General features: G+C 47.0%; 1 protein-coding gene across 9 annotated transcripts in view; it reads right to left on the bottom strand.

The window, feature by feature from the left end:
* Positions 1-24,334, bottom strand: part of LOC105489073 (talin 2) — a 452,478-nt gene that overhangs the window by 41,693 nt on the left and 386,451 nt on the right. For all 9 annotated transcript variants that reach the window (XM_011753725.3, XM_011753706.3, XM_011753714.3 and 6 more), the window contains 6 exons: positions 23,106-23,252; positions 18,749-18,850; positions 16,080-16,199; positions 6,926-7,072; positions 3,432-3,598; positions 2,336-2,519 (listed from right to left, as the gene is read on the bottom strand). In XM_011753725.3, the coding sequence (XP_011752027.2) occupies positions 2,336-2,519; positions 3,432-3,598; positions 6,926-7,072; positions 16,080-16,199; positions 18,749-18,850; positions 23,106-23,252 (867 nt within the window). The remainder of the gene's footprint in view (positions 1-2,335; positions 2,520-3,431; positions 3,599-6,925; positions 7,073-16,079; positions 16,200-18,748; positions 18,851-23,105; positions 23,253-24,334) is intronic.

Here is a 24,334-nt window from a genome sequence, read left to right on the forward strand (position 1 = left end):
CCATTCCCACAACTGCTGAAACTGTCAGGTTGCCGTTTTATTTACAGCACTTATCAGGAGGTGGAATTATTTTATCATTCATTCACTTGTAAGTCATCTGTCTTCTCCCTCAACTTGAATGAAAGCTCCAGGAGGCTTAGTCTGGACTTCTGCTTTGTTTCACGCTTGTAACAGGGACGAGCACCCAGCAGGTACTCAGTAAATACTTGTGGAATGAAGATGCAGGTATGTTCCCACATAAACCTGGATGTGATGCATTATCTGTGTTTGCTTTTCTAATTTCACAGAGACCACAGATCATCTTTTCAAAGTGCTGGATTTAGAGTGAAAAGTACCAGGTCTAGATGGGAATTACACAATACTGGGCATTGCACTGAAGTGTTCCCAGTCCAATAGCTCCAGTAACTCCTATTTCTACAATAATAAAAACATTTTCCCTTTACTGAGGGCAGTGTTCAGGCGCTGAGCCAAGCACTCCACACACATTATCTCATTTACTCCTTGCCACCACCTTTTCAAGTGGGAACCACAATCCTTCTGTCCACACTCCCGGAGTCTACACACTTGGGATTCAGAGTCTGGTGAGCATGAGGGCACGGTCTTAACCTCCACACTATGCCATGCCTGTGTGTGTGGCTCCGGCTCCTCATCCACAGTGAAATCAGCGTGCTAGCCCCATCTACCTCATTAAATTGTTTTGAAGATAAACTGGGATCTCCGATGTGAAAACGTATTAAGGGTGCAGTGGCGTGAACTCGGCTCACTGCAACCTCTGCCTCCTGGGTTCAAGCGATTCTCCTGCTCAGCCTCCTGAGTAGCTGGGACTACAGGCGCCCGCCACCTGTAGCGGAGGCTTTTGTGAACGCATAGAATTCCAAAAGGCAGCCAATCTGAACTCTGATGTTATCAGAAACCCACCAGAAAGGATGGTAGCATAAGGAATGTTTCCTCTCGGAGCTCTGCTCCAATCATGGGTGTCAGGGAGGGAAGGGTTTTGCTGTGAGGGAACGAGGCGGTGTCCTCAAGTGAAGCAGCATAATCACTGCATCTCCTGAATGGCAGGGGGTTTCTAACCAGGTTTGTCCAGACAGACTAGTTTACTGAGAATGGTTTAAGGAGTGAAAACTGAAGTGCTTGGCATTTGATGGTTCTGGGAATAGAGAGAACAGAGTTTTTTGTTTTGTTTTGTTTTGTTTTTTAAGTTTTACGCTCTGGGAACAGGCATCATCCATTTATTAATGACTTTTGTTGGCTGTTAGTTCAACAATAGGTGAACACATACTTGTTCAGTAGCCAGTAGCCACTATGTGCCAAGAGCTGTGCTGGGTGTGCAGGTTTCAAAGATGAGCAAACTGTGATGACTGTCCTTGAGGAGCAATGGTCTGGGAAGGGGACCATGGAACAGGCAGGTGATCTCAATGAAATTGCCAAATATCAGAAGCAGAGGTCACAGAAGCACAGGGTCCTTCCCTAGCCTACCAGTTCTTCTCTCTTTTCCTTGAGAACCAAAGTTCTCACCTGGGCCATCTATAGGTGTTGTGTTCATTTCCCCACCCCCGTCTGGCTGCTGCGCCACCACTCCACACAAGCAGCTGGGGACACCAACATCCTCGATGGCACTCAGTGGTTACTGGAACGGGCCAATAACCTTCCCAGACTTCCCTCTTTCTTGACTGTCACTATCTCTGATGGGTTGAAACACTCCATCCTGGCAACACGACACCTGCAGCTTTCCTCCCCGCAGCTGCTGCTGCTTCTCGGTCTCCTGCGCCACTTGCACGGTAACGTGGTCCGAAATGCTGTATTCCTCTGGGCTCTGCCCTGACCCCCTGGCTTTTCCTCTCATGTGGTTGCAGTCACTATCTCTATGGCAACAGTCCCTGAACCCACAGCCTTGTGCCTGGGCAGGCTCAAAAGCACTCACTAGTTCTACCTGCGTGTGGCTCCAGCACTTCCATCACCTCCATCTCCCTGCCCACACCAGCTCTCCCTTCAGGGAGCTCCTGTGCCCTGCTCTGGCTGCACAAGGAGCCGCCTTTCACTCCTCCCCCTCCCTCAGGCATGCTGTGCTCCAGCCTTCCCCAGGCCAGGCCAAGCCTTCCTTCTAGACTCTCCTCAAATCCCTCAGCTTGTCTCCATCCCCATGGCCACCACCACAGTCTGTGCCACTCTCTCGCTTGGATGACTGCCTCCTACCGGTTCCTCAAACCAGACATACTCGCACACACATTGTCTACTTCAAAAGTTCCTGTTCTGCCTTAGGCCGCTTCTGAGGCATAGTGTGCAGCGTTCATGGGAAGACCAGGAGGACACACTCCCCAGGCCCTGCTGGTACCTGGGTCTCGGGGTCGTCGGAGCCCAGGCTGGCTGCCCCCAGCTTGACCACTTCTGCGAGCTGGGTAATGGTGGCTGCTGAGGACTGGGCCGCCTGGGCCAGCTTGTCAGGAGTGGACGCAGCTCCTGACACAAGTAGTTTCGTGTCTTCCACCAAGGCCTTGGCTGTCTTGAGAATGTTCTCCCTGAGAGAGCCAGGAGGGGCAGGGGAGAGGGGGAGAGACAGAGGGCAAAGCTTGATTACTTCGAGAAGAAAAGAAATCCCGCACATGGGGCTTTTGTGAAAGGGCTTTGAAGAAGAGAAGTGCTGTGTTACACCTCCCCTTACCAAGGGACTCTCATCTTTCGCAAATGCAAAACTGGGGAGGAGAAGAAGAAAGTCAACCAGTATTCATTCATATAGCCGACTGACATGAAAACTTCAGTGAAAGAGTCAGGCCCACTAACCCGGCTCCCTTCCCAAGCCCTATAGTTCAACGAAAGGTCAGCTGCTTTTCTTTGGTTCCCACTGTCCCTTAAAATACTTCATAGTCTCAGTGACTGTGAGGACATGTGGGCTGGAGCACCTCGATCAGGATCAGAGGCTGGGCTTTCGAAGGGACAGCAGAGCTCTGGGAACTGCATTCCTAGCCCAGCCCTTGGATTGCAGAGGGGAAGAAAGGTGTTGGACATGTGGCGAGGTTTCAGGGGTCCCGAGCAGCAGATAGAGACGCTCAGGGCAAGCTCAGCAGACAAGGTTTCCCAAAACAGGGTTTACGCAAAACAGGCCCGCCCCCGCCATTCCCAATCCTGCTGGGGTTGGCCAGCAGTTCGAGGAACAGCTCTCTGGCTCAGAATGTGGCAGGTCTAAAAGCCGTCCTTCACTGTAGCAGGCTGGATTTAAGGCTGTCAAAGGCAAAGCTCGAACCACGACACTGTGTTTACAGTTGGCAAAGGGGGCTTATTCTGATTACATGGTTCACTTTCCCAACTTGTGCATCTTGTTGAAATCAAAACAGGTAACTACATTTCTGGCTCCCAGGTGGCGTCTCCAAGTCGATCATGAGTTTCAGGGGCAGGCCACCCTGAACCTCTCTCCGTCCAGGACCCCCACGTACCTGTGGTCTGCGAAGGTCTCACTGTTCTCTGCATTTAGCGTCCCTGCTGTTGCAAACATAATGGTGGTGTCCAGGTCGGCAATGATCCCAGACACAGCGGTGGCAGCTGTAATGCATGCCTGGGTTCCTTTGTTCCCGGCCTGCAGAGCTGAGAGCACCAAGGAGACCTGTAGGCAGAAAGGGAATGTGAGGGGAGCTGGGAAATGGAGAGAACAGGACCTAAAAGCAGATTCTGAAAATACTGAATTATCTCCTAGGAGCTGATGTGGCTTAGGGGTTATAGGCACATGTCTGGAGTCAACGGCCTTGGTCTGAATACCAGCTTTGCCATTTAAAGGCCATGTGACCTTAGGCAAAGCTGCTTTACCTCTCCAAACCTCAGTTTCCTCCTCTGTAAAATGGGGCCATTATTTCTGCCCTATTAGGGCTGACAGGATTAAGTAGGAAGAAAAATATGTGTAAAGTGTCTAGCAAGGCATTTGGCATACAGTAAGTGCTCAGCAGAGGGCAGATGCTGTTTATTCAATTACTACTATGTTTCTGAAACCACAGAATGGGATAAAGGATTAGGCTCCTGTGAAAGGTGTGGCAATTACATCCCCTTTTATTAGGTTTTCAGTAGGAATAGGCCACTGCCACCACTCATCGCTCCTTCACTGGGATGGAAATTCTCCAGAATGGAGTTCAGAAGGGCTGGAGTCTAGAGGGGATCTCGACTTCTAGCACTCCTGCGAGCCATCATCCACCCCTGAACCATCATTTCAGTGCCCTGAGGGCCCAGCAAGTTCACTTGGGTGTCTTCCATGTCAGAAATCCTGTGCTGTCACCCTCACCCACCACATACACCCTCACTGCTCCAAGATTCTTTCCTATGACATAAACCTGACTATACTAAGACCCTGCTTACAAGTCTCCCCTGGCTGAACTCCCTTTCTGGTCATGTGTCTGCTTCACCCGGCTCTCACCACATCCGCCAGCTCCTGACTTTCCCAAACACTCCCACCTCTCCACCCTGGGTCCGCGCTCTGCCTGCAATGCCTCCTGCCCCTCTCCCTGAGCCACCAAACTACTTGGCCTGCAAGACACCAAAGTGAAGAAAGAAGGAAAAGCCACCAAACACAGATGTATCATCCTGTGCCTCAAGCAGCCTGCAAAACAGCTGAACCCTGGACACCTCCCCCTGCTCTCCTCTTCCAGAGACAGTCCAGCCTCCTGGGATCCCACAGCACACGGTTCTTGCCCTCAGGATGGCCCACTGCACCCAATGTAAATTGCATGTGTCAGGCTAGTGGCTGGAGGCTCGTTGAGTCCAGGAGCCCTCGTATTAATCTCTGTGTGCACACACCCGCTACCCTTGACTACAACCTAAAGAAGAATCTGACAACGTTTCGTACGTACATTTCTTAAAACATGCTGACCAGGGCAGGGGAGTCACTGTGTCACTGTGCCAGCAAGAGGCATGGAGTATGAGACATTCTGTCCCCAGTGCTGCTTAGATCTCAGCAGAGGCTGTTTACACAGTCTGGCAGGAGAGGCACAGGGACCATTTCCTGGGTACCTACCACATTCTGAGACCAGCCCACAAGGAATTGTTTCTCTTCCTCATCTGCCTTTCTTTTAAATGCTACTAGGTCCTACCAGGAAAAGACAAGTCAGACTGGCATAGAGCTGGCCTGGAAATGAGGTATCCAGGTTCTGGAAAGCCCCTCAGAGGATGCATGACAAAGGCCAAGACAAGTATCATGGGAAGCCTGAAGGGGTGTGTGTGTGTGTGGGAGACATTCTTAGCCAGGGTGAAAGAAAAAGAGCCCAGAAATAGCAACCCACCCTCTGTGAAGGGTGTGCCAGCCGGCAGGTGTTTACTGAGTATCTGCTAGTCACTAGGGGCTGAGGACACAAAGGCAGACAAGTCGTGGCTGTGTGTGGGTGCACTATACACACCATCAAGGCATATAACAAGACACAAACCATAGAGGACAGGGACTCACAGCAAGAAATAGTCAAAAGGCCAGTTGCTAGGAACGGGCCACCTCCTCCCCTTTGGTGCTCCCTCCAGGTATCCCAAATCAGGGACCCGCAGCCGGGAGAGGGAGCAGGGCCCAGGCCAGCTCAGGAAGATCAAGCTGCTTGGCCATGCCTGCAAACACTATGCAGCTTGGACCCCTCTCCTCCCTTCCTGATGCTCCCGCTACAAGGCCTTTTATGGGGGAATTTGGCAAGAATAACTTCAATAACAAGAAAGGGCTTTGAAAGGCAGGCAAATGCCTTCCTCCAGCTGAGAGATTTATTTCCTCGTCTGTGGAGTCCCAGGAGGCTGGACAGCCCTGTGGGCTACGGGAGAAGGCCAGACTGTGGCTTGGCCTCAGGGAGGGCCACGGACAGAGCAGTCTCTGTGGCAGCATCTTCCAGCTGAGGGTCCTCCCTGCCCACCCCTCAAGTCGGTTGCCAAGTTTCTAAACAGGACAGAGCTCTATGTCCTACAAACCAGAGTGAAGGGAAGGGGAAAAGCTATCAAGCCTGGATGCTTTATCCTGTACCTCAAGCAGCCTGCAAAACAGCTGACCTGAAAAATGATTCTGAGACAAAAAGCAAAGCAAAAGACTCGCATACTGGGGGAGAATAAAAGAGCTACTTGGGAATGAAGAAACACTCAAAGTACGGCATGGTTAACTGGGGAAAACTGCCTGGGGAGCAAGAAGTTTGGAGGAAAGTTTCGAGAAAACAGTCGCTAGATTTACTAAATGTGTGAGTATGTGTCTGGTACTGCACCAGGCACTTTTACACATATCAGCACAGTACATCTTTGCAGTTCTCTGAGTCAGACATTATATATTTTAATCCTCATTTTACAGATGAGGAAATCGAGCTGTGGAAAGGTGAAGTACCTTAGCTAAGATCTTAGAGCCTTATTCACTACCCCATGGGAATCTCTCTACAAACAAGTGTCTTTCGAGTCAGAAAACTGAGGGCAAGTTTCTGCTTCTCCACAAAGGTACACGCCACTGCCCAATGTGGCCTAACCCACCCCTACTTCACTGTCTCCTCTGTAAATGAGAGGTTACACCAAAGGGATTTTCACTCCTGACTCAGCCCTCAGCACTCAGGAGCCTCCTTGAGAAGAAAGATGGTGTCAACAGGGGTTGCAGGAAAGGGCTCTGGCCCCAGGCCTCCCCCGACCAGGGCTCCTGGCTGCTGATGGGGACTTTGATACAATCCGCCCATGGGAAAGCCCTACAAGAATGGGGAGTGCCAGGGCCTGACCTTCATGGGAGAGACCCTCTAAGTCCTCAAATTCTCTGGGCCTATGATCAATCACCCCAGCTTCCTGACGCGCCCCATTCCTGGGAGAATCTGAGCAGTGGGGAAGATCGGGGTGAGACAGCTGAGTCAGCTGGGTTCGTTTTCGCTTAGTTTCCTGCTTTTGTCCTTGATTACGCGGATCACTGAGAGCCAGCGCAGGTTCCTGTGGCTCTAAACCGAGGGCTGCTCCTTACCTTCTCCGTGACGGCGCGGGCGCACTCGATCAGCTCCCTCTTGGTGTAGCTGTCTGTGGGGCAGACCTGGAGGGCCCCTGCCTTCTGCACCAGGAAGATACAGCCGTGGCCCAGGTCCTGCACACGAGTGCGAATCTGGAATCCGATCTGCAGAGGCAAGCCCAGGATGGGGAAGGAGAAGCGTGATGGACCCTGCCATCGAGGCCTTCCCTATGTGGAAAATTTCTCCTACGTCCTATGGGAGCCTGGCTAGGAAAATTCCACTCCTATTACGAGTCTGTGTTTGGTGAAGTATGGAATTTGGTTGATTTTGCTTCCCTTTTTAGAGACTGTAAAATGCCCAGTCTCTACCTAACAAGCCCGTATCTTGCGGTCCTAGTGTAATACCCTCCTTGATACGTATCTTTCCTGGTTTATGGCTTATCTGGTCCTCCAGCCACCTGGTAAGAATGTTAATTAGATGAACTTTGTGGGATAATTCTGTTATTCATTCAACAAGCATTTACTGAGCCCCTATTGTGTGTCAAGGCCTCTTCTAAGCAGGTAATGTGTTTAATTTCTTTTATTCTTCACAATAGCTCTAGAGGGTAATTAGAGGTTCAAAATGTGGTTTCCGTATTAAGCATATTTTGAAGTGTTCAGATTCTTGCAAAATTGGTATGTTTACCAACCAGAGCACCCCCTACCCCAGCTGTATCCCATGGGGACAGCGACCATACTGAGCCCAGACTTCCTATCAGGCTAGGTTTGAGGTTTCCTTTAAAAGGTACATTTTTAGAGCCAAAAGCTCAGCAGGCACACATTCTTTTAATAACTCCTCGGTTGTGTGATTATAAAAGGTACTTTGCCTAAGAGAGGCCAAATGGGCTCCGCTGTGGATTAGATGCCAGCTGTCTCCTTTAAGGTGTAATAAATTCCACTTCCACCTCCCCGAAGTTTGCATTCCTCCGGCCCTGTTTCACATCAAATTTCATTTTGGTCTGATCAATACAGCTGCCATAAATCATCTGCCTTCCAGCCCAGGCAGGCAACTCAAACCAAACCAAAACAAAACTTTAAGCATGGGTCACTGTCATTTTCAAGAATCTACAATAGCTAGAAACTGCGGCTCTTATTTTTCTAGCATCTATCAGGAATAGTTACGAAAAGATCTCAGGTATTATGAATAAAACCTGGGAGATTTTTGGCCCCCTGGATGCTATCTTCCAATAGCGTCTCATTAGCCACAGTTAAAGGAAGGATGACTTTGGAGAATGAGGGGTGCTGCAGTTGTTATTTCTGCTATTATTGAAACACTGTTTTTAGGGAAAGCACTCTTCCTCTAAACCCCTTAAAGGCCCAAAGAACTTTAAAATCCATTTAGTAGAATATTCTCATGATCGACAAAGTTGAGCTTCTGCTCTTTTAGGTGTCTTCTATACACTTTCTTCTCTTTTTTTATGATAGAGTCTTTTTCTGTCACCTGGGCTGGAGTGCAGTGGTGTGGTCTCGGCTCACCGCAATCTCCGCCCTCCCGGTTCAAGCAATTCTCCTGCCTCAGCCTCCTGAGTAGCTGGGATTACAGGCAGCCACCACAACGCCCGGATAATTTTTTGTATTTTTTTAAAGCAGAGACAGGGTTTCACCATGTTGGCCAGGCTGGTCTCGAACTCCTGAACTCAAGTGATCCACCTGCCTTGGCCTCCCAAAGTGCTGGGATTACAGGCATGAGCCACCATGCCCAGCCAAGTTTCTGCTCTTTTGGGTGCTTTTTATACACTTCTATACACCTTCGTACACCGGTGCCACAGACGCTTCATAATTAGGCAGGGCTGTCTTGTTGACTACCTCCACGCAGAATACAACAGCAGCAGCACCTCTGGATTGCACAACACAGCAGCTCTGCAAACAGATCTGGGGAATGGTGTAGCAATAAGGCTGCCGCTGAGGCGGGAAAAACACTCCAGCCCACACAGATGTAATGTCATTTAAATATACGTGTTTGCTGGACATGTTTGTTGGTTTGAAAATAATGTTAAGCTGAAGCAGGGGTATACCCCATTAAAGTTTCAAACAATCTGGCTCTTGAAGTGCTCCAGATGCATCGAGTTAAAACCTAAGTATTTCAGGGTAAGATAATCTAGAGACAAGGGCTCTGAGGTCAGTGGTGACCACAGATCTTTAAAGGTTAAAGTGCTGCTGGAAAAGTCAGGTAAGAAGGAAATAGAGTTAGAAACATTTATAGAATTTCAAGGTAAAAAAGATCTTACCAGGTCAACCCTCCCATTTTATAGACAAAGAGATGGAGGCCCATCTCTTTATAGACAAAGAGAAGTGATGTGATTTGCCTAAGATCACACAGCTGGTCCCTGGCACAACTAGGTGAGAATCCAGGTCTTTAATCAAGCACAGTGCTCTATTTGGTAGATCAGTGTTTTTCTAACTTCTTTGATTTTTCTATGTAGCAGCAGAACCCTTCCTCTCCCAATCCAAATTAAATCTCTTGTGGATCTCAGTATGTCAAATGGATAGCAGTAATGGGTTATTAGTATGCTCTTCCTTTATGAGTTAAAATGTATATCTTTGACCCAATAAAAAGCCAAAAATGACACTGAGTGAACCAAAGTGTTACAGATAAGGTTATGAAGGCTAGTTACAGCCTCAGCCACCAAATTATTTCTGTGTTTTGCTTTGGCGATACAGTGTTGAGAAGATCCTGTTACATGCATAAAGAAAGCGAAGGAGAGCAGTTTCCTCCCCATTCTTGACCACTGCAGCCAAGGCAGGAGGAGCAGCAGCCTGAGATCAGCACAAAACTACCCAGCAGCCTGAAGCAAAGCACCGGTGGCCCCCAACGGGTTCCCATTTGGTCCAGACCACACTCAAAAGCTCCTTTCTGCCACCCACATGAGTGAAAGGTTGAGAGCAAAGGTGGCTTCTCCTAGCAGTTTCAACAATAGTTACATTAAGCTTAAAAAGTAACACTAGGGGCAAACATGCAGAACCTCCTCCATGGGTTTTGAAGAACATGGCATGAAACCACGCTGCTAGAAGAGACCCAGGCTCTCAAACTTCTCTGTGCGTTCCTCCTGCTCCTGTGCAGAGTCTAGCCTGAGCTTTCTATCTGCAAAATGCAAGGCACCGGGACGAACACCTGTATCTTAAATCCCGTTGAGAGTGGGAGGGAGCGAGGACCCGCTCTTGAGCTGTCTTGAACCTGAACCCTATAGGAGGACATGATCCATGGTGGGCTACATCCTCAACAACACTTTTGTGGTCCCTTAGCACCACCCCCCACCAAAGGCTACGCTCTAAAAACATACCCTAGCGCCCTGCTGTCCGGCCCCTTTCTTGGAGGTGACACGAGGCATGTAGCAAGTGAGCCCGTATATGGTCCATGGTGCAGCTGGCTCAGTGGTCATCAGAAATAAAATTCTAGTTAAGAAGCTCCAAGGAAGGCCAGCACCAGAAAACAAGGGGATGAAAATAAGTGAGGCAACAGTTGCAAAGGCCTTTGGTGTTCTCAGTCAACCCAGGGCTTTGCCTCCATATTCAGGGCTGTGCCAAGTCACGCAATTGTCATCTAGGTACCTGGAGACCCCCTTGAGGCTCAGCCTCACAGGTGTATGTGTGTCTGCACAATTCTATTTGGACAGCACACAGGAGGGATGTAGTGTTATCAAGGACAAGCTGAAATAGGCTTCACCCACTGATGTTCATGGGCCAGGAGGGCTGAACCTAAGAGGAAGGACGGGATCTCAGGATTCCCTGCCAGCCCTGTTCTCAACCTTTCACCCCCGTGGGCAACAGAAAGGACTAAGGACCTTGCTTCCAGCTCTGCTTTCTCCTTGGGAACCTGACACTCTTAACCTTCAGGGGCCTTTGTTCCTTCCCGTGACACAGGACAGAAGCTATGTCCCACTCCAGGGGCTGATGGGATGAACAAATGAACAGGTACATGTGGAAAATCTCAAAAAGATGAAAGCCATATGAATGCATGCTGCTGGAAAAGGAGGCAGACTGGTGCAGAGAGGTAGCCAGGGTTGTGATTCCCGGCTAACCTGGGTTTGAATCCTGGCTACTCCACATATTTACTTGTTAACTTATTTACTTACTTGGAACATTCACTTATTCCAAAGTTATTTAAAGTGGCTCACATACTAGCGACTATAGTTGTGTGGTCTTGGGCAGTTTAACTGAGCTCCCTGAGCCTGGTTTTGCTTATCTGTGAAATGGGGAAGAACAAAATATTATCTCACTGCAGTTGTGAGGGGAAACAGGATTGGGCCCATCATAGCATCCGATATGCGGTAGCACTTGATAAATAATAACTCTTACTATTACTTTGCAGAGGCACGTGAAATAGCTAGGACACTTAAATGAAAGAGGACAACAGAATCAACAGTCCACTGGCAATTTTCTAGAACATTTTGTTTTACTGGGGGAACATCCTTGAAAGGAAATCCTTTTTTTTTTTTTTTTTAGATGGAGTTTTGCTCTTTTTGCCCAGGCTGGAGTGCAATGGTACGATCTTGGCTCACTGCAACCTCCACGACCTGGGTTCAAGCAATTCTCCTGCCTCAGTCTCCCAAGTAGCTGAGATTACAGGCACCCGTCACCATGCCTGGCTTATTTTTGTATTTGTAGTAGAGATGGGGTTTCGCCATGTTGTCCAGGCTGGTCTCAAACTCCTGGCCTCAAGTGATCCACACATCTCGGCCTCCCAAAGTGTTGGGATTACAGGCGTGAGCCACAGAGGAAATTCATTCTGTATCCAAAAAGTTAAGAGATTTAGACTGGGCGCAGTGGCTCAAGCCTGTAATCCCAGCACTTTGGGAGGCCAAGATGGGCAGATCACTTGGGGCCAGGAGTTCGAGACCAGCCTGGACAACATGGTGAAACCCCGTCTCTACTACAAATACAAAAATTAGCCGGGCATGGTGGTGGATGCCTGTAATCTCAGCTACTCAGGAGGCTGAGGCAGGAGAATCGCTTGAACCCGGGTGGCAGAGCTTGCAGTGAGCCAAGATCACACCATTGTACTCCAGCCTGGGCGACAGAGCAAAACTCCATCTCAAAAAAAAAAAAAAAAAAAGATAAGGGATTTAAAAATGCTAAGCTTCTCCCTGCAATACTAAACTTCTCAGTAAATATGACCAGCCCACAGGGTGATCCAACGAACTACCAGTGTTGATTAGAAAGGAATGTTGCTCAAAGACATAAAATGTGGGGTTTTAAATTGGCAGCTTTAGCAAAGTGTTATTTGAGCCTCAAGAAAAACCCTCAATTCCTTTCTTGTCGAAATAAAAGTAAAATGGAGAAAATCATCTCCTGGTTTTGTGCCTTGGGGGAAATTAAAGGCCTGGTCTTTATGAAGTTTTGGATCTGATTCCAGTTGGAGGGGGTCTAAGGAATCCTGATCGCCTTTCCTTACTTCCTCAAACAAAACAAAACAAAACACACTGGTTTTTCCCAAGCCTTAAAAAACAACTACATCTGAAACCCGGTCAAATGTAATTTGCTTGGGATAGCTTGTCAAAGTTGAAAAGGCAAGAATGGAACTTATCTGACAAAGATAGAAAACATGGAAGAAAAAAGTGGTTGGGCATGGTGGCTGACATCTGTAATCCCAGCACTTGGGAGGCTGAGGTAGGTGGATGGCTTGAGCCAGGAGTTTGAAACCAGCCTGGACAACATAATGAGACCCTGTCAACAGAAAAATTAGCCAGGCATGGTGGTGCACACCTGTTGTCCCAGCTACTTGGGAGGCTGAGGTGAGAGGATTGCTTAAGCCCAGGACGGAGCTCAAGGCTGTAGTAAGCCATGATCGCACTACTGCACTCCAGCCTAGGTAACAGAGCGAGGCCCTGGCTCAAAATAATAATAATAATAAGATAATAGTATTATTACTAGGTTGGTGTAAAAGTAATTGTGGTTTTTGCCACTAAAAGTAATGGCAAAAACTGCATTTACCTTTGCCTTGGGAGGCCGAGGCGGGTGAATCATGAGGTCAGGAGATCGAGACCATCCTGGCTAACATGATGAAACCCTATCTCTACTAAAAATACAAAAAAAATTAGCCGAGTGTGGTGGCGGGCGCCTGTAGTCCCAGCTACTTCGGAGGCTGAGGCAGGAGAATGGTGTGAACCTGGGAGGCGGAGCTTACAGTGAGCCGAGATTGCGCCACTGCACTCCAGCCTGGGTGACTGAGCAAGACCCCATCTCAGAAAAGGAAAAAAAAAAAAAAAAGAGTGGGTCCAATGGCAGCGGGACATCATTTTCCCACCTCCAGCATGTGTATCTTAGGCTGGAAAATTTGAGAGAATTCTAAAGCAGACATCCATTTCATCTGGGGGAAAAGGCTGCGGTTCTCACCACAGGCGCTTAACAAATGATTGCGCCAGCTTTTAAGGCATCTGGTATTTCAAGTGGTTACTGCAGATTTTCCTCCGAGACAAAGCTTTCGTCGCTAAATCTTTTCCTCAGCATTTCCATTTAGAAGTTGTGGCTCATAGGATCTCGAATTCTTTCTTCTTCTTTTTGTTAAGGGGAAACTAATCTTAAATAGCAAAGCTGCTGGAGGCTTTTAACTTTTCCAAAGAAATAAGTTTTCACAGTGATGTTAACAAAGGTTTGAATTTTCCATGAAAAATAAGCAGATAAAGCTCCTGCTTGATGTTCCAGGGCAGAGCTATGACTTTTCCTGTAATTGTCACATTCTGGAAAAGACCAAAATGCTGACCTTGCACAGCCGACTGCGAGACTGCAGCGAAGGGAGCAGCTTCTGATTTCCCCTGGATATAAATATTTTCACATGCCATGATGGGGGAGCCCTCTTGGGCAAACAAATAATTCCACAATCTTGGAATAAAAAGCTACATTGCTTCAGGGATCCCCTAACTTTCTCAGTTTTCCCCAAATATCTGTCTGGCAAATGTACACAAAGAATTTTCCTTAGCAAGCCACTGGAAATTTTATATTCTCTCTGCCCCTTTTCACTCCAGGTCACACGGCTCTCGTGTCTGGAATGTAAAATACATTTCAAGATGTAACAATGAAAAGGAAAACCTTAATGAAAACGTCAGCTGCTACAAATGCAGGGCTAATAACCAAAGTAACCTGCTGTACTTTTAGCAACACATTCTCTTTCCTTGCTGTTTTGGCATTGTTTTATATTTTGGTTCAGTGGTCTCTGTTGTAATAAAAAAAAAAATCTGCTTGTGTCACACGTTGGGTGGGTAGCTTACAAGAGCTCATGTGGAAAGGGCCCTGTAGTTAGGGAGGCCAGCAGTTAAACTAAGGCAGATGGTGGTAGATTCCATTTTCAAAGGTTTCTGTGGACAGATAGATATCCAAACCTCCCTTGCCAAATTCTTTTTGTTTTTTTGGCTTTTTTTGAGATGGAGTCTCCCTCTGTTGCCTACGCTAAAGGGCAGTGCGCAGTCTTGGCTCACTGCAACCTCCACCTCCTGGGTTCAAGCAGTTCTCCTGGCTCAACCTTCCAAGTAGCTGGGATTACAGGTGCATGCCACCACGCCCAGTTAATTTTTGTAGACAAGGGGGTTCACCATGTTGGACAGGCTGGATCTTGAACTCCTAACCTCAAGTGATCCGTCTGCCTCGGCCTCCTGAAGTGTTCGGATTACAGGCGTGAGCCATCGCGCCCAGTCCACATTTTCCTTTTGTCCAAGCAAACTTTTCCTTACTGTAACATAAGTTCCCTTACATATGTTTATGGAGTTCAAAATTACAGGTTAGTCAAATGAATTATAAATCTAGATGATCTTACTAAAACAGGGAGTCTATTTAAAAATAATAACAAAAAAAAGATAGGCCTGTGTTAGGAGTCAACAGAATCTTAATGTCGGTATCTGATAACTCTCTTTTCTTGGTAGTGAGTTCACAGTCATTGCAAATAGAATTATTCATGCTACAGCCTAGCCAATTATTCTAATATCTCAAAATGCAGGCACTGTTAGAGACTTAAGTAATCCCATGCTAGATATATATGTATGCAAGTACATATATATATATGGTACTCCTATTTACATGCATTGTTACCACACACATTAGAAAGTGATTTGTTTTGGGACTTCATTTCTGTAACATCTCTGGGAGTCTTTGTAAAAACATACTTAGACCTGACTCCCAGGAGAAATAGCAGCACTGAGTAACTTGGGGACAGTGACTGTCACCATAAGGAGAAGAGAAGACCAATTACAACCTTCTGCCTTGACAACTTGGTTCATTTAGGCACGTTTTGAACAGGGTTTGCACTCAATAAACAGCTTGCTGAATTTCACAGAATGTAATTACCTTTATCTTTCAAGTGTCCCTGTAATCCACTCCATTAATCTTCATTTCCAATTGGGCTTCCTTTCTCTAAGAAGCCGTGTGGTTCCCCAAGCCCTGGACTCCTTCTGTTTGTTCACACTGATACTGATGCTATGAGGCTCCCTGGAGCTGCACCTGACCCGTGTCCTTCCCAATGGACCACCCCATTAGAAGTATGAGAGATGGCAGCTCTTAGAAAGTGGCCTTTGGGGCCCAACTTTGGCTACTGTTAGACTCTTACGGGTACAGGCATTCTAAAGCCAAGTCTACACTGGTCACTAAGGAAAGCTGGTCTAGGAAAGGCAGGGAAGTAATAAAAGGAGTCCACAGGACGTATGGGGGGAGGGATCTGGGTCAATTCTTAGCCACCCAGAATATTCAGGCAAGACTTTGTTTCATGAAAGTAGCTCTTTCTAGGGAGAGGGACAGCTAATTTTCATACTTGAATGAACCTTTGGAAAACAAAAATAATTGCGGGGGATGTGCTAACTGGAGTAGGAAGTGACAAGATGGCAGTCTCACGCTTGGGCATGCTAATAGAGACAGCAGGGGATGGGCCTAGGGACAGGGGACCTGGTAGAACACTGTATACAAAATCCTTCTGTCTGAAAGCCCATGCGCCAGTTCTTGGCCAGTCTGCCCCATAAGGGGCAGTGAGCCTTGAGTACAGCCTGGAGCTGCCTGGGTCTGGACCTGTGCTGTGCAGTGGTGGGGAAATAAACTGGGCTCTGGTTACTGGGCTGGGGTCTTCTAGAGTGGAGCTAAGCTATGAAGAAATACCCAGGAGTGGGCATCAGTGTGTGTGTGTGCATCTTAAAATAGGGGTCTTAAGGTGGCAGACCTCCTCTGGTTCCGCCGTGGCTGCTGCCATCTGGCCCTGGAAAGCCAGGTGCCCATAGTCACTGGTCATTTGTGAAGCCAGTCCTCCCAACTCCTCCGGGTTAGTAACCGACTTAGTCATCTGGAAAAAGAAAACAAGCAAGAGACACACACACACACACACACACACACATACACACAGAGAAAAGCATGAGAACCATGTGTTAATATCACTGGAAGCCAAAGGGTTTCATTCACTTTTAAGCTCCTGAGGGGGTGAAGGCCAGGCCTTGCATTTGGGGCTAGAAGCTGGAGAGGGCAGTTCAAGCCAAGCCCATGCTGCACTGCACACAAAAGGCCAGAGCCCTCGCAGGGCCCTGCTCAGGCCAGATTCTGACCGGGCCAGTGGGGACATGCTCAGCGTTGGGGCTGTGCAGCTTGGAGCCAGCCCCCAGGGTCCCCCCTCTGGCAGGTGAGTGTGCCAGCTCCTCGCCAGCCCTGCTCTGGGGGGGGGGTCACCAGAGGAATTCCCCCTAGAAGCCCCCAGAAGGCACAAGCCCTGTTCGCTTCTCACTCCTGGGCCCAGGCTTCTGTAGGGGGCTGATCTGGTCTCTGGATGCCCCGAAGCAGGTCCCACCCAGGCGAGAGAGGGCATGAGGACAGGGCTGTTAAGAAAACCATGAATGAGAAGTGCTGGATAAGCCAATGTTTTAGAGGAAAAAAAACTCATAGAGGATACAGCTTTGCAGTAAATTTGTGCCAAGGAATTACAAGGTTTTACCCACAAATTTAGTTAAGAGTAGTGTGTAGCCCACATGGTCAAGTTCTGCCTTTATTATGAAGATACTCGGGAATTTTCTCTGTTTCATAGACTGATGCATCTCAATTATCTAAGGTAGCTGGCATGCTAGTTTCTAGTGTTTCTTCTTCCTCTGGACAAAAATACCTTTAAATTCTCACAAAAGCAGTTTTAATCTACCACCCAGAAGGGTGTCAACTTGTCCCTCATCATGGGGCTCCCCTCCTGTTCCACCTCCTCTTGCTCTGGATAACAATACTGTCTCTTTATTTGTGGCCTTTTAAGACCTTGATTTTAAACAGCCTTTTAAAATACCTTTTGAATGACTCTCCATCCATCAAGGCAGGACAGGAATGTCCACCCCATCTAAGGCATGTGTACAAGGACACGTCCCAGCCTTCAGCTGAGATGTGGCCTCCAAGGAACGCACACTGAGCTGCACGAGAGTGAGTGGTGCCACGCACTGCTCCACTGCGACCTGCCAACAGGTGCACTGGGTCACTCCTTACGGGGAGAGGAGGGCCTCTTTCACACAAGGAGCCAGGCCAGTTATCTCAGGAGTGACCACGCAGCCTGAAGCTCAGCTCCTTAAGCTCATGGACACCCAGGGTCAGGCCAGGGCAGCCCAGGACCTGGCTCTGGAGACATTCCAGAAACACCATGAGGCTGCTCAAACATGTTTTTACCGCTGCTGCGCCGTGCTTCCTGCTCATCAGGAATCTGCGCTGAAGGGCTGCTGGCTCGGACCTAGGATCCATCCCCCAGGCTCCCGAGAAGGACAAGACTGGGCTCAGCTCCAGCTTTTCACAGAACACTGGGATGGGTGTACCATTCCCCAGCGTGAATTCTTTTAAACAAGCCTGGCACAACCACAGAGTTTCCATGAATGAATGGCAGCAGCCAGGGACGACTTTGTAGTCCAAGCTCAACCTCTAGTGGACACACGATTACATGACAAAACCACTCAGAGGGGATCTGGGCACAGCAACCACGTGGTGGCTCATTCTGGTCACTCCAGCGAGGAAGGCCCATTGATTTCTCAACCCAGGCTTCTGTGGCAAGTATCAAAGAGGCATGTTTCCCCCGAGAAGGACAAGAAATTTTATCTTATGGCATCTGAGCTTTCAAAAGTTGAGAGAAACTTTTTCTATGGACTCCTATCAATTCTTTGGGAACCACATTTGTCATCTTTCTTATAACTGCTTAACATATCAGAGAGCATTCACTTTCTCTCAATGCCATTTGTATCTAAGGATCTATATAATACAGTTCTGGCTGCATTACATTTTAGCAAAAAAAAAAAAAAAAAAAAAAAAGCCCAAACCAAACATTACCTCCAAAAGTCGTATGCCTTCTACTGTCAGGAATTTTTTTTTTCTTTTTACATAACCATACTGTTTCATTTTGCCTGAAAGATGGCAATACCTTATTGTCCAAGTATTATAACTTGATTTCATCAAATAATCTCATCTCTGTTCTATTTTATCCCGAAATATCTTCTCTTGCACTGTTATTTTAATCTACTAAAAACACCTCCAGTCCTTTGTGAGGTGAATAGGATTCTTCCCCTTTCTCCTTAACTACAAATTCCTTGTTTTCCCCGTCTTCTCATTTTCTCTCCTTCCTTTGCTCCTCTGTCCTCATGCCCAAGTCTCAGCCACCTTTAATTCCCTCTTGCAGCTTTTTCATGAGATAAGAACTACAGCAGACTGGGGCTACCAGACACAGGCAGCCAGAAAGACCACAGATAAAGGACAGAAGCTGGAGCCCCTGAGGGACTAGAGAGTGGTCTGGGCTCTCTCTCCGACACAGATCTGGGATTTGCAGGCTCAGCGGCGGCAGTGGATAAAAAGGCAACTAACAGTGGGGAGGGCAGTTCTCTCCCCTCTTACCATTTCCTGAGCTGTCACCGCAATGGCTTTGGAGTATTTAACCACAGTTGTCTGATAGTCGACAAATGTTCCCTTTGGTTCTGGAGGAGTGCCTTCATCCAGCTACAGAGGAGAGGAAAAGAATCCAAAGGTCATAAGAAGCCTGGTGAAGTGTAGACTGTATTTATGAGAATTAGGAACTCTGAAAAACAGAGCGGGCCTCCGAGATTCTTTCGCCCAGTGTCAACTCAATTGCCCAACTTGTGCACTAAGGACTTCAACAGAAGGGCACATAAGGCATTCGGGGTACATGTCAAGGAGAGGCTCCCAGCCTTGCCTGAGAGGAGCGGGAGGCCTTCCAGAGGAGTGATGTTTCGGCCAAGTCTTACCAGGCGAGGAGTCTGCCACATGTAAATGGTGGGAAAGGCATCCCAAGAAAAGGGAACAGAATTCAAGCACATGGAGGCGGGGGCCAGCCTGACACTTCTAGGGAAGCGCAAAGGGGCAGAAGATGAGGTGGGAAAGGAGGTGGACTATCCATCAGGAAGCGCTTCCTGAGGAATGGTAGAGTCCATGGCTATCCATGGAACCCTTCTTTAAGAGCACAATTGGGGAACAGAAGGAATTAGAAGCACCAGAAATACATTGTTGTTCACCTGACCATAAATGCAATGCAATAGGAACTAAGAGAAGGGCAAGATCACTGTGGGGTGGAAGAACTGAGGCAATGGGACTATGTCCCTTGAAGGCTTGGGGACATACTGGTGTAGGAGATTTGTATTCAAGATCTGCTTCCAAGGCTTGTGAATGAACCACAGGCTGGTTACTTAAACTCTGATCTCCAGTCCTTCAGTGTTAACTTCCAGGCATCACATGGTTACAGTAAAAACCAACACTACACCTGGTCAAGAACTACATATAGGAAGAGGAGAGAATGTGATAATGACGATGCTGATGATAATGTCAGTGATGAAGAAACAGGCAACCCATCTTCACCACCACCATCCTCACCATCACCACTGGTTGCTGGATGGTATTCCAGGCGAAGAGACAAAGTGAACAGAAATGAATACAGGCAGAGCGAGTCTAGTGAGGTCAGCCTGACCTGAATAGGAGGGAGCTGTTGACAGCAGTGGGAATGAGGCTGCATCTGTTTTATGGAGAACCTTGAAATCATGAAGACAACAGTGGGATCTTGGGTAGGCAATGACGTATTTGAGATTTCCCTGGCAGCTCTGTGCCATAAATTTCAGTCAGAGAAGAGATTGAGGCCAAGTGGTCAATTAGGAAAATGTTAGCTGGTCTCTTCAGTGAGAACTATATGTCATGAGCAGGCATGGACTGCACTGTGAGTGAAAGGAACGCATCACTGTGGCCTATGCATGATGTGGCTGCATAGCCCAGCATATAATTTTCACCAAACTATTAACACAAACTCCACACTAGACTTTTTTAGCTTTCCCTATCAGGCAGATAGACGCTGTATCCCCATCATGGCATGGGGACCCTGCTAGTCAAAGGAGACTGAACTGCATACTCATTCACTTGTTGTAAATTGACTGAACATCTTCTAAGCCTCAGGCCATGTGCTAGGAGCTTGCATGTGAGATGTGACATCACTACCAACATGCCAGGATGCTGGAGCTGAAGGGCAGCTCAGAGCTCTTGGCCAGTGGCCACCTGCCAAAGAACCTTTAACTAGTCTGAGGACAATGGGAAAAGAAAGAACAAAGTAGTGACTAGGATTTCAATTTCATTTATTTGAAAGGACTTTCCTTTATTCTGAGATTATAGCCTTCCTCCTTTTGTGGGTGCTAACATGACCTTTCTTTTGTAAAACAGCAGTGATGTAGATAGCACAGTCTTTGTCTGTTTTTGTTTCTTTAATTTTCTTACTTGGCCAAAAACAAAAACAAAACAAAAACAAAGAAAAGAGACCACATCACAAAATCCCATAGGATCCTACTAACCTCACTGAATGAGGAAATCAAGGTTCTGAGAGCTTGAATGCCTGTCCAAGGTCACCCGGAAAGCTGATTACTTCATACTCACTTGTGAGTCTCCAAACCTCCCAGTGCTCAGATGACGAGACAAAATCTCAAACAGAATCTGTTCCACAGTGGAAGCCCCCAAAGTGTCAAGAGTCACATCCAAGTTAGAATTAACTCTGGCTACACTCATGTTTTTCTATAATTCACTGGCTTTGAGAATTTCAGACAATGAGTCTAATAGTATCTCAGAGTTTTAACCAAGTTAACGAAATTCTGAGAGACTATGTCAGCTTTCTAATGCCTTGCAGCACAGGGAGCCAAAGGACCTCAAACATCACTTAATTGTAAGTCCCCAGCAACAGGCTAAGCAAAGGGAGAATGGGAATGGGGAAGAGGTGTTATGTGGTGCCCTGGATGTCAGGCCAGGGTAGATAAGAGTTAGGGGCAACATTGAAACCACAATTATATACTTTGCAGAACTGAGCGGGGAAGAATAGCTCCTGGCCTCTGTGGCTTGTGTTGGCTGGCAGTTCCTAATTACTGCTATCAAGTAACACCTGACTTATTTCCAGCCCATCCAGAAGAATCCAATGTGTCTCTGACTGAGACAGCATAGGCTATACCACTAACAGCAAGTGGTGCAGGGCCTGCTCTCTCTGTCCACAGTCCATCACAGTGCATAAGGCATAGGGCTATCAAAGAAAGACTTTGGATCTGATGTCCATCTTCCTAGGATGTATGGAATCTTTCCCTGTCATTTGAGAGGTACTGAAAAATATCTTCTCCCAAGAAGAAAAAGATTATCATTTGAATTTCTAATTTGCACCAAGAAACCTTGGGCTCCATTATTTAATGTCCTTGGGTAGATACATGGTTTATTTTCAAAGCTCTGGTGTTCTGACGTCCTGAAAACCAAACAAATCTACTAAGACTTATCCAAAGGCCTTGAGAAGAGGGAAATTTCACTCATTTTCTGCCACAATGTCCACATTTGCAGCATGAGAAGCCCACAGCAGAAACTGATGGACGATTTGACAAAGTGGAGCCTGAAGTCTCTAAAGGGAGACACAGCATTCCATCCTGGGCTTGTTATGTTTGTTCCTAGGCTGACAATGACTGCATAATGCCTAAGGATAATTATTCTAATTATAGTTACAGCGTATCATTTCTTCATGGAGATATGAACAACCAATCTTCTCTAAATTAGCAATTAAAGACTGCTTATTATCCTGAAAAACCTTATTAATGTATTCACAATCTGACAATGGACATTTCAAAACATAGATGATGTCTAAAATTCTTGGCATGCTATCACAGGATGGCAATTAGATGCTGATGAACAAGCATTCTTTCTAATGAATGTCAAACTTACATGACTAGTGAAGGATTCTTTGGGGGAAAGAACAGGAGATATGGAGTTGAAACTGTCTCCAGTCATGTCACCCTAATGATCCAACTCAATTGATGGGTCACTAAATGAGAAAATGATACTCATGTTCTCTTATATGTCTGTAGCCTGCAAGGGTTTACCAAGGGCTTTTACATATATACTATTTCAGTGGTTTCTGTGCCTGGCTAGATATCAGAACCACAAGGAGCATTTAAAGAGTATGTTAAAATGTAACTCAATTGAGTGGGTTGGGGGTGGAGCCTCGGAATCTACATTCTTAAAGCTCCACATGATTTCAAAATAGCCATTCCAAAAGCTAGCACTTGGGAATCACTTTTTTTTTTTTTTTTGGAGACAGAGTTTTGCTCTCATTGCCCAGGCTGGAGTGCAATGGGCACGATCTCGGCTCACCGCAACCTCTGCCTCCTGGGTTCAAGCGATTCTCCTGCCTCGGCCTCCTGAATAGCTGGGATTACAGGCATGTGCCACCATGCCCGGCTAATTTTGTATTTTTAGTAGAAACAGAGTTTCTCCATGTTGGTCAGGCTGGTCTTGAACTCCCAACCCTAGGTGATCCGCTGCCCAAAGTGCTGGGAACCTTGGCTTCCCAAAGTGCTGGGATTAAAGGCATGAGCCTCCATGCCTGGCCAGGAATCACTTTTATTTCATTTTGGCAATTGTTCCCCCACAACAAACCCTATGAAGTAGATAATCAATTTCCATCTTACAAGTGAGGAAACCTATGATATCTTCTCCATCTCCATCTTTTTCTTTCATGTAAAATTAGAAGGAAGGGCACAACTGGCTTACAAAAGTAATGCATTGATAATAAAGAATAATATGTTGGATGTGTGACTGGATATCTGTACATTAACTAGAACCTTCAAGAAAAGTAGAGGCTTGTTGCTATGAGCCTTGACAGCAGCTTACAGAAAAGCACGCAAGGCCCATGTGTGAGGGAGATGAGGGAGTGGAGAGCCCTGGAGCCCACGCCCACCTTGCTCATAGCCTCTGCAATGGCGTCCACCATGCCCCCAACCAGCCCCACTTCACTGGCAGCTTCGTTCAGCGTCACCATGATGTCGTCCACCGCTTCCTTCATCAGCTGGGCGGCCTCTGTGATGGCGTCATGGGTGTGCTGCGCCTGAGAAGGAAGTGTGAAACATTTCCTTAAGCAGAAGAGTGCAGTGCTCATTCTTCTAAGAATAACCTTCAAAAGTAGAGTGTAAAACCATACCCCCACAATGGAGCACAGCAATGTATTCTATTCCTTCCCTTTCTTTATGTTTGGCCATTTGTTTGCAAAGTAAATAAAAATCAGAAAGACAAATAGAAAAAGATCTCTTTTTACAATCAGGGAAAAATAAAACTGCAATATCAAACAAAATCTTATGACATGACTAATTTTATATGTTACTATGTTCAGGACTGTAGAAACAGAATGCCACAGGTCCCTAAATATACAACATATACAAGTTGACACATTAAAAAAATAATATAATGAAAAAATGTGCTTAAAATAAATGTACTTCTCTTCAAAGTCGCCCAACACACTATAATTCCCTATCTAAAGATAAGATTGGATTACAGAAATGTAGGTTCCTCTAAGGGAAATGTATCTGTGGAGTGCCTAATAGGCTTTGAAACTATGTCCCAAATTATATGCCATGAGGTTGGAGAAATGCATGCAGCCCTGCAGGTAAAGCCCTGAGTACCCATGCATTCCTTAGACCATATTAGGAAGCAGGTGTTTCACACCTGTGTCAAGCAGAGTAGGGGTTAAGTAAATCAATGGATGAAAACAATGAAATAACGGCAGTCCTGGGCTCCCTGAAAGACACCTCAAGTAGTAGCAAGATGCCGGGGGGAACAGCCAAGCCAGGCAAACCTGGGTTCTAGTTCTGGCTCCACTGCTGGCTAACTAGGTAAGTGGCCCTGGGCTTGCAGTCCTCCTAGGTAAAATGGGGAAAAGTACAGCAACACTATGCAGCGATGGATGATATGGCTGCAGGCGCCTTGTCATTTATGAGGGCAGTCTAGGAGGAAATCGTGCCCTCGCTCTGCAAAATCTGACCTGATGTCAGGTTTTTAGGGTTGGAATTGCATTACATCCAGGCATTGGGTCTACTCATGCCGTGGCCATGGCCGCCCTGAGCCACCTTGTTGGGGAAGTAGACCCTTTCAAAAGGCCAAGATATTGCATCTTTACTTTGGTAAATGAGAAGG

Source organism: Macaca nemestrina, chromosome 7, assembly GCF_043159975.1.
Source record: "Macaca nemestrina isolate mMacNem1 chromosome 7, mMacNem.hap1, whole genome shotgun sequence".
Lineage (NCBI taxonomy): Eukaryota > Metazoa > Chordata > Mammalia > Primates > Cercopithecidae > Macaca > Macaca nemestrina.